Source organism: Schistocerca americana, chromosome X (genome assembly GCF_021461395.2).
Source record: "Schistocerca americana isolate TAMUIC-IGC-003095 chromosome X, iqSchAmer2.1, whole genome shotgun sequence".
In the NCBI taxonomy this organism is placed as follows: Eukaryota; Metazoa; Arthropoda; class Insecta; order Orthoptera; family Acrididae; genus Schistocerca; species Schistocerca americana.
Window position 1 is genome coordinate 318,386,544 of NC_060130.1, and position 19,049 is coordinate 318,405,592.

The 19,049-nt window shown below is 43.4% G+C and overlaps 1 protein-coding gene and 1 pseudogene across 1 annotated transcript in view; both read right to left on the bottom strand.

Annotated features, from left to right (window-relative positions):
• Window positions 1-565: 565 nt before the first annotated feature.
• Window positions 566-19,049, bottom strand: part of LOC124555994 (agrin-like) — a 63,996-nt gene continuing 45,512 nt past the window's right edge. Inside the window, exons 5-6 of the mRNA XM_047130038.1 lie at window positions 6,251-6,480; window positions 566-864 (exon numbers count right to left, since the gene is read on the bottom strand). Coding sequence (XP_046985994.1) covers window positions 566-864; window positions 6,251-6,480 — 529 coding nt within the window. The remainder of the gene's footprint in view (window positions 865-6,250; window positions 6,481-19,049) is intronic.
• On the bottom strand, window positions 9,181-9,298 carry LOC124556921 (annotated as a pseudogene).

A 19,049-nucleotide genomic window follows, 5' to 3' on the forward strand; every position in this document is an offset into this window, starting at 1 on the left:
TCTGACACAGGATTCTATCTGCATTTTACTTGTCTCCTAGAACCGTCTAAAATCCCCATTGTTTTTCGATACAGAGGACAAAAATAAACTGTGTCTGTAACCTTCGTCTACCAAGGCAGCGGAGCATTGCATTCATAGGAGACAAGGCCTGTCTACGCAGCAGCAAGCTTTGTTTTCTGCACTGGCGATCGTGGCAATCAATCGTTATCGATCGATAGCAAATAACATTGCGAAACATACCGCCTACGGTCCGTTAGCCTCAAAGCCACGTTTACTGCCGAAGGAGTGGATTTATTGGCTTGCGTCGGTGCCTGTAACGATCTGCAGCGTCGTTGGATAATGTTCCTGGAGACGGGTCCCTGTCCTACATTTGTTCCTCAAGACACTATCTTCAGCCTCTCGAAATGTGTCATAAGATTTCTGAGACACCCTGCATATGTAGCTGAAGTGATTGATCTCATTGATCCCATAGAGATGTTTTCAGGTTGTCATTCATCTTCATCGTCGTCAGTAGATCTGATTCCAGTTAAACGGGGTGTGTAGGATACCTGGATGTGGGTGGTGATTATCCACTGAATATGGGTGCAGGAACAGCAGAGAAGGCCGCTCGTGGATGCAAGAAACCCCTTATTGGTGTTTGTTTACATTTATTCGATTTTGCTGCAGCTAGTGTTGTTGCCGAGCACAGCATATACACCGCCACTGTGTTTCTTGGTACGTCGACATCTGACCCATCCTTGTACATTGTGCTGACCGTGCAGTACCGATAGGAATGCTGGAAGCGGAACACAGTGAGCTCCCACAACCTGGTAATACTATTTACCCGATGTGTGACGGTGGCTGTTATTGTTAGCGTAGCAATTCCTGTGTGGAGACCAGAGTATGTTAAAGGGGTAATAACAACCAGAACTCTTTGGAGCGCCGAATGTATGAGCAGTGTACAGATGAGCTGATAGAACATAGGGCCTTAAAAAACAAAAAGACAGTAATAACCTTCGTGGACTTCACAAAGGCATATGACTCCATCGACGGACAGACTCTTGTCAGGATCCTGAAGAACAGGGGACTTGATGGAACTACACAAGAACTTATAAAAGAAATTCTGACAGATACAAAAGCCAGGGTGAGATTCAGAGAAGCACTGTCACAAGAATTTGAGATCAAGACTGGTGTTAAATAATGAGATGGATTGTCACCACTGTTGTTCAGTATAGCACTGAACGAAGTGATCAGGCAGTGGAGAGCAATAAACGAGGAAATGGGAATACCAAAGACGCATGTGGGGGACAAAAAGGACAACAGGGTCCAAGTGGACTGCCTAGCCTTTGCAGATGACATAGCAATAGTAAGTGAGACAGAAGAAGATGCAGACACACCACTCGACAACTTATGTAAGGTAGCCAGAAAGGTGGGACTGAGGATCTCCTATAACAAGACAAAGACACTAAATACCACTGCAGAATGGAAAACACCGGATGGCACTGTGCAGTTTGTGGACAAATTTAAATACTTGGGAGAATTTATAACAGGAAGGATCAGAAGCAAGGAGGAAATAACAGAGAGCATAAAGAAGATTAGGTCAGCCTTCTTCATGGCGAGAGAGATGTACAATAAAAAGAATATATCCACACAGGCAAAGATAAGCCACTACAAGGCAACGATGAGGAATGCAGTATTATATGCTGCTGAGACGATGACAGAAGGAAGAAATGGGGCAGAACAACTAGAGAAAAAAGAGAGAAAAGTACTGAGAAAAATACTAGGCCCCAAAAGAGGTGGAGAGAGTTGGATGCGAAGACCTAGGGAAGAATTGTACCGGAACATGATAACAATATCTGGGGAAATCAGACTCAAAAGGGCAAGGTTTGCTGGAGATGTAGTTAGGATAATTATGCACAGAATGACGAAAATAGTGTCGGAAACAACAGGGAGGACAAGGGGAAAGACAGGAACCAAGTGGGTTGTTGAACTTCGGAAGGACTGGTTGGAATCGGGGATCAAGGTCGAAGGAAAGGAAAATTGGAGGAAAAAATATACACCGACTAATATGCCGGAGATCAACGACAGAGAAGATTACAGGAAAATATTAGAGTGTTACCAGTGGAGCCGACAGGAGACACGGATACTGAAGATCTCGGAAGAAGAGCGGGAAAGAAGAAGAGAAAGAATGAAGTGGTTCTGGGAGAAGAAGAGGAAAATTCAGTCCACGAAGGGGCTACCCGTGGTCCTACAGAGGCCGTAAAGCAAGAAGAAGAAGAAGAAGAAGAATATGACCATAGTCCATCACGTGACGTCGACTACGAGATTATCTCTGGTAACGCCAACATTCTCAATTGAAAGTAATCGATCTTTATTCTTAAGTTACAATTTTGTCATCCAAACTTTATCTAATTTAACGCCTCCCCATTCTCTATCAAAATTATTGTGATGTTTACAAATCGCAGTAGCCTCTTTATACATACGCGCCTGATAATGCGATATTTTCGACATGACACTCGCCTCAGTGAATTTTGTTTCATGATCCGCTATGGCCGATTGATCCGTATGTCCTAGCTGATATATCCTCTTGTATTTAAACAGATGGGTGTTCATAGTTCTTCTTGTGGTACCAGTACAAACCAATCTACGACTACAAGAAATTTTGTATACACTCGATCTGGCCAATGAATGTGTCTCTTTTGCTAGCCTGTTTTATCTTCTTGGTAGGTCTGAAGGTAGTTTCCACCCCATACTTGCTCAACACTTTCCTATATGATCTGTGATTTTGCTGATGAATGGATGGAAAACTTTCTGCTTGGGCAGCCACCGTTCCGTGTCGATCCTAATTCACTCCATAGGGTAAAGTGCTCAATGTATCTCCTTGTTGGAATGGCCAGGTCTTATAATAATGACGGTTTCCATCGCTAAAACAGAGATAGGATGATGTTTTATCCACTTCTACTACGTGCCGCTCTAACTCAACTTTGGCGTGATGCAAGCAGATATGAGTTTGTAACCACTGGCTACCACAGAGAGAACTTGTACACTCACTGGGAATTTACTTCCCTCCTTATATAGAATCCTAGTACTGCCAATCCTAAGGAATCAACATGCCGGCCGCGGTGGCCGTGCGGTTCTGGCGCTGCAGTCCGGAACCGCGGGACTGCTACGGTCGCAGGTTCGAATCCTGCCTCGGGCATGGGTGTGTGTGATGTCCTTAGGTTAGCTAGGTTTAAGTAGTTCTAAGTTCTAGGGGACTTATGACCTAAGATGTTGAGTCCCATAGTGCTCAGAGCCATTTGAACCATTTGAATCAACATGATTCTGACCTGCACTACTTACCTTTCAGTGTGGCAGACTTCATTTTACTTCACCAAGTACGCTCTCATTTACAACCATTACCCTAGATCCATTATCCACGACTGCGTGCTGAAAAGTAATGCCTCCAAATGTTTTTGTGTGAAAATACTTAACGTTTCTTAAATAATAAAACAAACGTTATTAACATTCTGCATCTTTGGTACAGTGGACTCAATTAATCCTCGAGAATAAATCAATAGGATATTTCTTGTTGGAAATGTAATGTAGTTTAAGTTTGTTCCGATAAAAAGTTTCGCTAAAAGCCGTGGTGTTTGAGATATTTAAGACAAACCTAAAAAAGTTACCTACACACCCCAACGTTCGCACCTCACTTGTGTTGTATTTTTTTTCATGACTCCCCCCCCCCCCCCCACACACACACACCCGCCCTTCCCTCCTGCGCCCCCTCCCCCCCCCCCCCCCAACATTCAACAAAAATTTGCCACAACGTGATTTTTTTCTCCAGTCGCTATTTTTCGGTCTTCGTTCACTGGGCTATATGGTCTTAACAGCATGATCGTCCAAGATGATCTCATAGGTACTGATATTAATTTTGCGAATGTGGTCCACAACATTATTCAAAAAATGGTTCAAATGGCTCTGAGCACTATGGGACTCAATATCTTAGGTCATAAGTCCCCTAGAACTTAGAACTACTTAAACCTAACTAACCTAAGGACATCACACACACCCATGCCCGAGGCAGGATTCGAACCTGCGACCGTAGCAGTCCCGCGGTTCCGGACTGCAGCGCCAGAACCGCTAGACCACCGCGGCCGGCTCCACAACATTATTCACCAATTCTCCATACCTATGAAATATCCTCGTAAGCTGCTAACGTTAGTATCTCCTAGTATTTTTCCTCGTATATCTTTCTACTAACCCCTTCCTCAAGTCGGAAACGACTGTGCAGCCGCTGATGTTCAAAATGTCTGTGAAATCTTATCGGACTTAACTGCTAAGGTCATCAGTCCCTGCCGGCCGTGGTGGCCGTGCGGTTCTAGGCACTTCAGTCTGGAACCGCAGAACTGCTACGGTCGCAGGTTCAAATCCTGCCCCGGGCATGGATGTGTGTGATGTCCTTAGGTTAATTAGGTTTAAGTAGTTCTAAGTTGTAAGGGACTGATGACCTCAGATGTTGAGTCCCATAGTGCTCAGAGCCATTTGAACCATTTTTTCATCAGTCCCTAAGCTTACACACTACTTAAACTAAATTATCCTAAGGACAAACACACACCCATGCCCGAGGGAGGACTCGAACCTCCGCCGGGACCAGCTGCATAGTCCATGAATGCAGCGCCTGAGACCGCTCGGCTAATCCCACGCGGTGCAGCCGCTGATATCTCGATGCACATTATATGAATCGTAGCGTCCCTGCTAACTTATTCTAGCTAATCTCAATAATTAACCATTTTTACAATTTCCCAAGCTGGCAGCACTATCCAGATTTTCAGAAACTTCAAGGACACCTTTCTTGGTATCCTGGAGAATGGAGTGACCTACAAAGCATAGTTAGTATGATAGATGAGAACCTAGAATGTGATTGCTACCTCCCTTCCTGCGTTAGTTGTCCCGATTTTGCTTCCAGCTAAGCTACCTGATGTAGAAGATGCTGAATCGCATCCTGACCAGGAATGTGTTTAGACTTTATGCTTACTTACTACTACCACAAGCACACAGAATATCCAAAAGAAGAAACGATAGGGAAAGCAATCATACAGACCGTAAAGCCTCTGAAGAGGGACTGGCTTTTGTCTTCAGGTTGTCGTCCATCTTCATCGTCAGTAGATCTTCCGAATCCAATTATAGCGGGGTGGAGAATGGCTACGTGTAAGTGGTGATTCTCAACAAAAGTTGGGTGCAGCTACATGAGAGAACTCAGATCATGCATACAAGAAATCCTTCATCGCTCTTTATTTAAATTCGTTAGACTTTGATACCGCTAGTGCTGATGACGACCGTGGCAAATACGCCGACGTGGCGTCCCTTGGTAAGTTGACCTCTGGCTGAGTGTTGTAGGCTGTAACAGTGGCAGTGCACCACCAATGTGGCTAGTGAGTATCGATGGATTCTCGAACTACCTGACCCATAGCGGGCCTACCTTGCATGACTGCTGTTACCGGGAGTTTAGCTCGCATTCTCTTGCCTCCCAGTGACACAGAGTGAAGGCGTCCCCGTTGGGAACCTTAGCAAAAGTATGGACCCTCAAAGGCAGAAATTGAGGAGCTACCGAAGCGTTCAGGTGGTCAGGTGATTAACAATGGTTTAACTCTCAGCGACGGTAATGTCAGAAGCATCGTCGGTATAGCACTGACCTGCACAAACTCGACCCCTTACTGGAGCTCTGCCATTCGATGGTGGCAGGGAGGATCACAGGGGTTTAAATGCAGCTGCCTGGGGCTGATTACGAGTAAGGGACCACGTTTCTGTGTAACGTGGAAACGTCGGGTACAAAGCTGGTGACTGTGGTCTGTCAGCTGCCGCACTTTAGTGGGCCGAAATGCAAAAGCCTCCTGAAGGTAGGTCAGGATCCCAAAGTGGTCGATGCGTGGAAGGAGGACGGTTTATGCGCATGTTGCGGAAGACACAGGGTAATGATCAGCGGTAGTCAGTGCTCTGTACGCCCCTCTCATGCCTAGGCCATTCAGCACGGACTGCGATCTATTCCGTTCCACACCAATCCATGGTGAATGGCTGTATGACCGTCTAGTAGCAGTCCTACGAGATCTACACCATAACCAAGCGTCCAGGATCTTCCTTTAAATGTGGGATCCTCATTTTGTCCGCTGAGATTACTTTCAGCTCTATCAGCTAATTAAATTGGAGATAATCAACATAGATGCGCTATTTACAAGAGGAATAAATCATGGAGATGATAAAGAGAAGGAAGTAGTGGTGATATGTGGCTCACCTGTGAACTCGGGAGGACAGTGACAGCGGAAGCTGTGTGCCGCGGTAGGCGCACAGGAGCCACCGTTGTGGCAGGGCAAGCGTGCGCACGGGTTGGCGCCGCACTCTTGTACACCCACCGCGCGAACTACCAGCGGCTCGCCCTCGTGCAGCCGCACCTCCTCCTGGTTGAGCCTCAGCTGCTGCACACAGCCAACCAAGCCACGTGCTGCTCCCACATTTTCCAACACCCTGTCAGCCACAGTCAATATGTCACTCCAAGTACTACACACACTGAATTTCTGAAATGAGGAAGAATTTTATCGTTGAGGAAAATTACATCGACAATGATGTTGAGACAGAAAGACTATTCTGCACAATGATATGAATTGTTACCTGAGATAGTGAAAGAAGTTCCAGATATAAAATTCAATAGCACCTATTACATATATTTCAGTGAGATATAAGAACCTGTCGATACCGAAAGTGATTTATCTTTTATTACATCGTTGCTGTGCAGCTTACATGAAACTTATAAACTTCATTTTTCTGACTAAAAGCTGACACCATATTCATAGAACTCAGCTGTTGTATCTACGTTTTCTGCTATACATCAGATTTCAAACTTATGACAATTATGGCAGAAAATAGTACACATTATACACTCATGGTCAGATAAAACGGAACACCTTGATCGACTAGAGGTATGACCATCATATTCACAGTATATGTACAATAGTATGTTCAGAAATGAGTAACATTTGAATCATGTCGGCCAGTGAGTTGAAGGTAAACATGGATATAGCAGCGCAACACCACCTACCGGTAAATATGCCTGCGGCTCTCGATGTCGCTGTAAACCGAAGGCAATGGAACTGTGTGACTTGAGGAGACGTGCAGGTGGCTTCGCAGCCGTAAGCGTACCGTCACAGAAGACCACAGAACACAACTAGATGGGTCAAGTCACATCATCCAGACCACCACCACCACCACTGCCCCCCCTCCCCTAGAAAATCGACACCTCATCCGAATAGCATTGCACGAGATATTTGCGTCATCCTCGGCTCTGCTGCAACAGTGGGACAGTGTAATACATCGTACATCATCAGTTGTGACAGTCCATCGCCATTTATTACGGCATGGGTTATGTATGCGTCGTCCGCTTCTCCGCCTATCTTTAACAAATGTGCAGAAACATGCTAGACGGCAATGGCGTATGGAACGACATCACTGGGGGCAGGAATGGCATCAGATAGCGTTTTCGGACTAATTAAGGTTCTGTCTGTTTGAAAATAATGGCCGAATTTTGGTTCGCTGCAGACAGCAGGGGTAGTGGCATCGCAGTGACTACATTCACACAAGACCTACAGAGCAAACTGAAGGCCTTATGGTGTGGGGTGCTATTGAGTAAAACCACAAATCACAACTGGTCGTGTGCAGGGCACTGTGACCACTGTGACCTATGTGAATGACATCCTACAACCGCTTTCTGCACACCACCTCAGACGCCATTTTTCAGCAAAACAATGCACGATCACATCTTTGGAACAAGGTGAATGCAGCATGGATGCCTATACCGTAGGACTGTTTTACTCACGTATGTACTATGTGTACTTTAACATTATTACTTGTATACTGTAAATGCCACTGAAGGTCGCAATGTGGCCTAACACTGATCTAATACAATAAAATTCTGAAAACAAATGCTGCATCTGTTGCATAACGGATATCGACTTTCAGTCTTAAAAATGAAGGCTCAGAATATTTTCTTACAATTATCTAACACACAATGAGCACGAAATGGAAGCTTAAACTTTTATACAAGTTCCTCACAGGAAGACTAATACAGAATATTGTATACATACAGAACTTATGCAGAATGTTTTATTTAGCAGAAGAAATAGCCTAAAAACATCCCAAAGAGAAGTACTACAGGGTGTATGTAGTACTTTAGCTTACTCAGTCCCCGGAATCGCTTAGGTACGTAATAATTCCCGTCTCCTAATAGTTCATCTCCCCCTCTCTCTTTGTCCCACCTCCTCCTCCTCCTACCTTTCTGTCCGTCTTCTCCCCCTCTCTCTGTTCATCTCCTCCCCCTCTTTTCTGACCATCTGCCACTGCTCCTCTTTCTGTCCTTCTGATCCTCCCCATCTCATTGTCCACCTCCTCCTCATCCTCTCTCTGTCCGTCTCCTCCATCCCCTCTCTCTGTATGTCTACTCCCTCCACTCTTCCCATTCTTGTCTTCCTCCCTCACAATGTTTTACATCTCCTCCTCCCTCTTCTGTCCATCTCCTCCTCTTCCCCTTCTCTGCCCATTTCCTGCACCGCCTCTCTGCCCATCTCCAACACTCCTTCTCTCGATCCATGTATTACTCCCCCTCTCTATCCATCTCCTCCTCTTTCCTTTCGCTGTTCATATCCTTATCTCCCCTCTCTTTATTCATCTCCTCCTTCATCCCTTTCAGTCTGTCCAGCCCTCTCTCCTCCTGCCCCCTTCTCTCACCATGTTATCGCCCTCATTCGAATAGAAGATTTCAGGTTCTTATCCCAACAGTATTTCATTCCAGATGGTAAGTTATATGTGTACCAAATTTCGTTGAGCTCCATCTAGGGGTTTAGGGGAAGATTTTTACAAGTTACTTTGCACACATATGCTCTTCACATTTATTTCACATATATTTCATACGTATTAGTACATATGATTCACTTGTATCTGCAGATAATTCCACCGTGCCGTTTTGTCTTCACGCAGTTCAATGTTTAACTTAACTCCTCCCGAACAGGCCATCAAGGCCCAACGGTACTGACCTCAGCCCACAGGCATCACTGGATGCGGATATGGAGGGGCATGTGATCAGCACACCGCTCTTCCGGCCGTATGTCAGTTTCCGAGACCGGAGCCGCTACTTCTCAATCAAGTAGCTCTTCAGTTTGCCTCACAAGGCCCGCTTGCCATCAGCGCTCGGCAGACCGGATGGTCACCCATCCAAGTGCTAGCCCAGCCAGACAGCGCTTAACTTCGGTGATCTGAGGGGAACCGGTGTTACCACTGCGGCAAGGCCGTTGGCTCACGCAGTTCAATGTTTATGGCACAATACGTCCTGTGCTTTGTGTCGTATAGTGATATAGCTCTGCAAGTACACTACATGTCAAACCTGTAACAGAATTCCGTTGTGGGTGAAGTTAACATAGGTCATATGGTAATGCAAGGGTGATGACGTATCCTATAATGTCGCTACCAATTATAGGGTGACAGCAACTCTTTACGCAGCTTTCGGTATCCTTCGAGTAGATGTCAAAGGGGTAAGAATTCTGGTGTCTGTTTCCCATGATAGCCAGGCTGAGTGTTTGCTGCCGCTTGGTTGCCACAGAGCGTGCATCAGTGATACTATCTGCGAGAGCCGGAAGAAGCCTTGCTCTGGTCACATGGATGTCAATGACATTCAGATGGACTCAATTTACGCCCTAGTCTTTGTTTACCGTGACCCTTGCCTCTTGTATGTGATGGTATATAGAGTACGAAGGTCACGTGTATTATTAACTGCGTTACTCACAACCCTCAATAACTGCGTGGTGTGTGTCAGTCACATCGACGACTACCTTCAAAATCCGCCGACATCCAGTCACCTCGTGACGTGAGGTGCAAATTCTTTGGGTTGGCAGAACTGCACCTAGAAGCATTCGAAAGCGGACTGTAACAGCTCATAGCTCATAGTTCCCTTGAGTGTCGTTTAGTACCAATCTGATCGGAATCAGAAGTTGCACAGTTTCAAATGTGTCATCCTATCGCCGTATTTCATTTTTCCATCCTTAAAGTCCATCGATAATCGGAGAATACCACATCCGATTGCTGGATGATCAGTACGTCTCTATCCAGAAGGAAAAACCTTAAAAGACTTTGTCGTCTCATTACTGGCCAACTATCCCAAGACTGTCACTATAACGACGCCTGGTTGCTCCCTCAATTTACGTTACCTGGTACTCGATGGCCCGAGTCGGGTCCAGTTCGCACCGGAAAGGAAGAGGAAATCATCAATTATGAGAGCACCGGTCACTCAATGTGGTATGAAAATGTCGAAATTCTAGAACTGATTTCATCTTTTTGGGACTCGGCTGTGTAAGAAGAAGATGAAATTCGTTTGACAATGAACTTAAGTAATATGGATAGCGATTTCAGTCTGGATAAATCATGGAATTCATTAATGAACTCACCAAGACGTTCCTGCAGTACATCGCAACATGGATCGACTTCGCAGCCACAGGTTCTATTTGTGCATACTCATTGCCTCCGATCCACGTATCAGACTCTTATGTATCTGTGACTGCACACACAGTGACGTAGTCTGCGTGTATAAAATAACAGTTCGAATGCTGCAGCCTCAGTCTGTCGACTCAATCTGAAGATGGCCGGAAGATATACGGTCCAAATATTAGAAAAAGAATAATAAAGTTTATGAGGCTGCATTCCAGAAATTGAATAGAACACTGCCTACTCTATGTCAGCGTACACTCGCATTTTCAACCAAAGGGGTGGCCTAGCGGTGGGTGGCTATCCCCATTTTGTTCTCAGGATACCCTCCACAACTTCTCGCTGTATGATAGTATCCTTTAGTTTCATCGTAATGATGGATGAGTGCGAAACGCATACATCAAGCCAAGCAACAACATATGTCCTAACATATGTCCTAACTTTTCAGGTTTATAGGTTACGTAGAAAGACATAGAGGGGTGTACTGTTGCGGGTGAAGATGACTGCATTCACTTTATTCTTGAAGAAGTGAATTATTAAGGATTTTGGCGTTGGTTAGAATGAAGTGACTACTGACTGAGATACATCATTCACTCTCGTTGTGACAAACGTACACACCAGCCCTACTCAATACACTGGGTATCAATAATGTTAAGTAAACTGTGCATTCTCAACTTCTTCAAAGATTTATTGAAGGTAGACGTAAATATTGGTCTTTGGTGGGTATACAGGGCTCTCGTACGTAACGGTTCCTCTTCTGGCTGTGATTTATGATCTATTGTACGTCTGCTCCGTGACCTTTACAGATAAGTACCGTTCGGTGAAGGAATCTAAGCCATCGCAATCAAAATATAGGCAGAGGAGCTATTTACGTCGGAATGTACTCTTATAAACCAGACACCTGCAAATTTTCGGGATTAATTTGTCATCAGCTGTTTTTGCAGACTGGTGTGCAAGGCTATGCATTTTACCAAGTTACCTTATAGTTAATGTGGATACAGACGTCTTATCGAAATACATGCTTTTCCAGCTTTATTGAATGACTTACGTTTCAACATAGAGGCAGTCATTTCGTTTTTGCACTATCGGACACCTGCTCATTTCAGTAGAATTTTTCCAATCGTAAAACCTCACTTTTACCATTTGAGGTTGATAAGATAGGACAGGAGTTCAATGGTTTGCATCGGTTCCAAACGTAAATCTAACGTATTTTCATCCACTTGTATATTAACAGGCCTTAGTGTACACAAGAGACAGTTATAATGGGTAAATACTTTAGAAAGCTTACTATACTACTAACAATCATTTGACCATTTTGGAAGGATGTGGTGGTCCTTGTTCCGATGTGTCCTAGGACATACTGAAGGGTATGAAGACTAGTTCAATCATTATCCTGAGTCACAGATTTAATACTTTATTGATCTTCTTCTAGCATCCATTCAAAAACATACACATAATATAATTTCCTCCTAGACCACTGGATCGATTTAAACGGGTCTTGGTGCGCATACCACTTACTGTCTGGAAAGAACCACTGTGGGGGTAGCAAACACCTACGTCTCAAAGGCTTGGTGGTGGTGGGGAAGCTCACTGCACATGGTCGCCTTACTGGTGTTCTGAGCTGGACAAAGCGGCTTGTACTATTTCCACGTTTAAAATAAGAGAAGAGGTCCCCGCTGTGAGGAATTACTACATTGGACTCATTAATCACACAAGTTATAGTTTGCAGAGAGTTGCGTGGTTATGCTGAATAAAGCGCAAAGGCAAATTGTAGCAAACTGCATCTGATTCGTCCATGGATAATCACAGGGAGGAATGCTTATTTGGTATTTACAAAGCCATCTTGATGTCTCCAGTGAATTTCTTCTCTGGAGGCCACAGTTTCTAATATACGATTGACAGACGGTGATTTTGGGGTGGTTTTTGGGAATACTACTACGATGCTACAATAAAGTATCGATACCTGAGATTTCACGTCATTTATCTAAACGAGGAATATGATTTTCACAATCGAACCTAAATGAGAATCAGTTTGAGCTCATTAATCACATTAACGATCTCGGAATCTCTTTACAACCTGTGAGGCACCATAATGTTGAAACTCAGTTTGTGCTTGTACACAACGAAACCGCCATCCCAGTTAGAACAACAACTTAGGTATACAACAGGTCATATTTTTTGCTTATATGTCACCTAACCATGGAAAAGTTGTAGGACAAATATGGACTCTAAAAAGCTAAATGAAACCTCAGTACAATAGATTTTTATTTTCTCATGTTGCACCTAATTCATATAAAATGGATGCAGAGCAAATTTTCCAAAAGCTCAATAGAAATTACACAAAGTAACGCTGACTGTGTGTGTGCATATGTATCTGTGGGGGGCGTGTGGGTGGATTAGAGGGTACTGACTTATGGGGAAAATCGTATGGAGAAAACACAGCAAAGGTTACCTCATCTGGGCAGCTTACGAATGCCTGATTAACGAGTGAGAAGAGACCAAGAATTGTAATCAGACAGGCATCACTAATTGTGTATGGAAAAAAGTAACTTGCAGCGTGCTCAGAATATCGATGATACTGTCACAACAACGATACTTATATTTCTTCAAACAACAGTTATGGAGGACCCATCTGCACCAGACGATGCCTCAGAGACTAACTCCAGAGACATCATTCTTCACCTCATTTCCCAACACTTCGAGGAAAACTCATCCTTGAGGAAACAACTCAATGCTGTCACTAATGTTCAAATGGTTCAAATGGCTCTAAGTACTATGGGACTTAACATCTGAGGTCATCAGTCCCCTGAACTTAGAAGTACTTAAACCTAACTAACCTAAGAACATCAAACACATCCATGCCCGAGGCAGGATTCGAACCTGCGACCGTAGCAGCCGCGTGGTTCCGGACTGAGCCGCCTAGAACCGCTCGGCCACCGCAGCCGGCTGTCACTAATGTAAAGAACCAGAGTTTCGCTTGTTTCACGAAAAGAAGGGGAGCTAAGCACGAACATAGCACTCTTTGGCGTAAAACAAGCACATTAACATACAAGAAGATCGTACTAGGCTGGAGCAGTGTCCCTCTGATTGATCAACATCTTGGAGCCAAGAACGGCGGAGGGAGCAACTCATTTGACTGAATACAACTAAATTTTGGAGAGAAGTCAGCAGATTTCTTCACGGTACTTGGATGGTGCCATGGTGTCCCAAGCTTAGATGTTTGTACGAAAAAGCCAAAAACTTTAATGCTAAATTATTGTCCTGGTACAGCTGTGGCGAAGTAGCAGCCTCTGCCCTCAGTGGGAAACGGGCCGCCTCCAGCCAACAAAACATGGAGAAGATTACAGGACCATTTTCGTTAAACTGCTCGATACACCTAGGATTCTCACCCCTGCTAATGAGACACAATGACAGCCTTCTGCCGACAAACAGGAACTAGAGACTACATTGGGTTCACACATCGCCAGCACCTCATAAATAATAAAGAATAAACTAACCAAGAAAAACTGGGAGAAATTTGAAATAATATCGCATAGCAACATGTGACAGCAATGTCGTAAAATCAGAAAAAAAATGCACCGTATCTGTATGTTTCATCACTTCATATCATCGAACTATTCGGAATAAACCTCGTCCGAACAGGCCTCAGAAGACTCAACGGTATCGACCGACTGCCGTGTTATCGGTTAAGACTGGCGTCATCGGCTACCAAGAGCGAAGGTTACCACAATGCTCTCTCAACCGTTGTCAGTTTTCGTGACCTGGAGTTACTGCTACTAGGAAAAGTAGCTCCTCAATCGCCATCACGAGCTAAGTGCATCCTGGTTGGTCAACGGCACAATGTGGTCCAGATGGACACCCATTTAAGTGCCCACCACACCCGACACTGTTTAACTTCAGTAATCTAACAGGAACCGTCATATCCACAACAGCTTAGCGACTGACCTATTCAGAATAAAACTGTAGTTTATTTTCAATGCCCGCGATGTCCGTAATTAGGATGGAAGCTGCAGACTGTGTACAAAGGTTTTCCCAGGTAAAATTAAACTTAAGTCAATTTTTATTTAAATGGTATAACCACTAAGAGCTTACACATGTTGCCTGTCTGAAGGTTAGCGTTAGATTCCATACTAACCTCTCCTGTTTTCCATCTGCCCACGAAGGGCACACTTTCATGACTGGCTGGTTAAGTCCGTCGATGATTCGTATCCTTAATCATTGCAGGTCAATTTTTAATAACTGAAATTGTTGTTATATAGCCATCTGCGCAGGTAAAGTCTTCAGCATTGCCAAATTGGTTTCTTAATCATTTACACATTAAATAGCAATGCTATAAATTATCAACTTGGGTGCCAAATCTGATTCCATACTCACTGCTAGCGGTCGGCACTCAAGGACAACTCGGTCTATTGTCAGTGTATGCTGGGCAGAAAGACTTTACACGTTTTGGCGCTGTAATTCTTTTAGAGCTCCTTTCACTCTATTGAATCAGTAAGAGAGAAATAAAATATGGGAAAAGGAACATGTACAAATCTGTAACTTTCTGTATGTAATGTATGTCTGGGGTTTTGGGCAGATAGTCGAGAACCTTGCACAGCATGTTCGTGAGGTGGCGGGAGAAAAATGGTTCAAATGGCCCTGAGCACTATGGGACTTAACATCGGAGGTCATCAGTCCCCTAGAACTTAGAACCACTTAAACCTAACGAACCTAAGGACACCACACACATCCATGCCCAAGGCAGGATTCCAACCTGCGACCATAGCAGTCGCGCGGTTCCGGACTGAAGCGCCTAGAACCGCTCGGCTATCACGGCCGGCGTGGCGGGAGAGATCATGTGTCAGCACAGAGACAACCGCAGAGCGTTGGAGCCACAGACCATCGTGCACAAATTGGCACTATAAGATCGACCGACGACTATATGCTGCTAATTGATGGTTGCTAAGGAATCCGGTGACGCCGTAGTTTTGTCAACGAAATGGTTGAGCTATGGTTCTATGCCTGAGGAAAGTTTCTTACTATCGAGGAGCAGTGAGAGACAATTAAGAGGAGCAAAGTTTGTGTATAGAGGGACGCAAGGACCGGATACTTAGTTACTGTTTGTTGGCTAACTTGAGCTAATGCGGTTTATCTATTGATATTAATTAATCGGACGGTTGTATCGATTTATTTTGCAGTTGGGAAGTTCCCGAATTTTTAGAAGTATGACTGAAAGTGTCTGTATTTCGGTGAAAGATTGCAGCAGCAAGTATAGGGCTGGATATAAAAGACTGGAAATAATTTAATTTCATTGCACCCCTCGACTTATTTTGAAGAATTATCGAAGTGACTTATTCTTAAATTAGCTGAATGTGGGTTTATGTTTGTACTTGTAGTGCGATTAAGAGTTCTCTGAGGACTATAACTCCTGAATCGTAAAAGAATTGTTTGACTTCAAGTGATTGGACTGAAGCTATTTGAGTCATGGTTCCGGTTACGGTGTGTTTGTAGCACACCCATAAAGTGGGTGGTGTGATTACTTGTAAATGACTATTATTCCTAATATACATAGTTATAGTTTGCAATATCCTCTGTTTGTTTTAATATATTTTACAATGTGTCATCCTAAACAAATTAATGTAACCTCCAATTAATACAATCAGGTTTTTTCTCTTTCTTCACTTTTGATCTAGAATAAGTAAAATTGTAAATCTAATTGTCAATAATGAGATGTTTGAACTGATGGAAGAAATATAATGTAATAAAATAATATAATGTATCTCACATCCACAAAAGCTGAAAAGCGTATTGCAGGCCCTTAAACAGCCCACCCTTCCCCCTGAGGAATGGGAATGAAAAGTGCAAAAAAGAAAAAATAATGTAAAAGTTGACGAAGCCGTTCTCTGAGGCATAGAGAAACGACTATGAATGTACTAGATGGATTTGGTATTTGAGGTTAAATGTGAACAAGATTTTCTGAATACTGATTTATTTTATTGTCGAGTGGAGTTCTAGATTTTTGTAGAGATTTGAAGATTGTTAGCGGAAGACACAGACTGATGGTATTGGTTTGGTTAGTGTTGTTTAACGTCCCGTCGACAACGAGGTCATTAGAGACGCAGCGCAAGCTCGGGTTAGGGAAGTATTGGGAAGGAAATAGGCCGTGCCCTTTCAAAGGAACCATTCCGGCATTTGCCTGAAACGATTTAGGGAAATCACGGAAAACCTAAATCAGGATGGCTGGAGACGGGATTGAACCGTCGTCCTCCCGAATGCGAGTCCAGTGTGCTAACCACTGCGTCATCTCGCTCGGTGACTGATGGTATTCTTCTTTTATTTTGATAAAGTTTACCTCACTCAGAGTTGTGGTAGTAACGTTTCAAAAAACTCCACTGCAACCGTTATTCCTGTAGTTAATAGTGACGATTGTCATTTACATTGATGTTTTGTTAGTGGGACCGTGGATCGATAACACCTGAAGTGGCTAAGAATTTTTCCAATTGTGTTTTAAATTGGGTTAAAAACTGGTGGTAGCATCTAAGACTTTCGTTGGACCTACTTTTGTATTACTTCATTTCGCTTAGGGTGGGGACTGAGTTTTGTTTGTTCTCGACCACTCGTCGGTGTTTGTCCCTGTAAGTAGATAGTAAAGAGAATGAAATAAATTGTTAATTTGTTTAGAAGTCAAAACCTGGTCGCCGCGTTCTCTTTTAGTCCAAACTTACTAAATAATTGCTATTTTACAGAAATCATTCATTATGATAGGAACAAGCGAGATCTTAAACTGTCGCACACTAACCAATAGAAAAGTGCTGTCAAAATCAGAGATTCTTGACTGATAAATGAACGGAAGACAGATAATCCAAGGTATTTACGAGTTAAGAAAATTTTCTTCAAGTTCATTTAACGGATAAAATCATAATAAAGTAATTAGTGCAAGAGTTTCTGTTTAAAAGGATGCAAGAGCTTACTGTTTAAAAGTTCAGAAAACAAGAACGACAGGTTTATTTTTGTTCTAAAGCTGAAAGTTTATGAACGTAGTTTCGTAACGTAAAGACAGACACGTTACTTATATGATTGACGGATGTTGCTGTGGAAACAAAATAGAGCGCTGACAGTACCTGTCTAAATTCATACACTTCAAACATATTTTGGATTTCTGAGGATGGTAGTACGCGTAAGCAAAAAGGTAGCAAAATATATCAACCTTGATTGTGATATTACAAAAAGCTCAAATAGGCCAGTGAGTGCATTTAAAATCTGTGATTTATGTTAAAGAGCGGTCTGATGTGTGTTTGGGTAGGAGTGATTCTTAGCTACTCTAAAAGTTTACTAGTAAGAAAATTGAATTATATCTCTTTTAGGAAGAATTCTAAAGCATTATGTCTTACACACGTGGCTAGACAAAATAGTTTCAGATTCATTTCGTTCAATTTATGGTATTTAATCTTTTGTGTTACTGGACCGTATACGGCGCGCAATTGCATTTTTCCGTTAGTGCGTTGAGGTCATTATAAGAGGAACTATTTGTTAAAAGTCACTGATATTGACCTGAATGTAACACATAACAATAATACATAACGGAAAGGTGTGAAAACCTATATCGAGAACAATATACGCAGAAAGATGTCGTTTGTGTGCGCCATTGCAATTCACCAGAACCAGAACTTTTGTGTAGCTAGAGTGTTATCGCAGCGTTCCTTCACATTAAAAACGGAAATTCTTAAGACTATTAAATTTTTTTTCTCAATTTCTCCCCCTATTGGGGCGCGGTTGTATCTCCTACTAAAGGGTTAGTTGAATAAAGGTACAGACGGCAATTGCGGCACCGGGCAAAACGCTTTCCTACACCCCCCCGTCAATGTGGCATGACCATCTATCGCTTATGGAGTAGGTAATCTATCTTTCCTACTGGCTTGCATAGCTACACCAGCTTATTCATTTCGATACGATATAGTAAATCATGACCCACAATGTGGCAGAAACGCCGAAGACTGCCTGCTGCACCTCTCCTACACAACGTGCACCGTGGTCCATGGGTTCGACGCTCCCCATACTGTGACCACTTAACGTCGTCAAAAATTACTATCTTAAACTGTCAGTAGCGAATAAAGATTTCTGCTGTCATGAAACCAACCTCCTCCAGTCCTCACTCAAGCACACTACAACTCGAACAGCGACCTGCTTCGAGGTTTCAAATATATTTGCTCGAAGCCATCGGCTCATAACGGACTGTCTTAAGTCAAAGCCAGTTAACTCACTGAATTTTACCATTTGCAGATATAGCGCCAATGAATGATTTCCTCTCGTTTCTGATAAGCTTTTATATTTTCCTAGCAGCGTCACGCGTCCTGTAACGCTGCAAGGGGCTGCGACTCTCACTGTAGGCAGTGATCGCAAGTTCTGGCTCTTCAACATATTTATGTATATATTCGATGTGATCAAACGTATCCAAATCCAAACACATATCTGTAATGCAGAACTGACCACAAGATGAAACCGCCAGCATAAAAGGAGGGTAGCGCTATGTAGTCAGTATGAAACAGTTGCAGTAGAACAGGTAGATGTGGAGAGCTCGGTGACATCACATG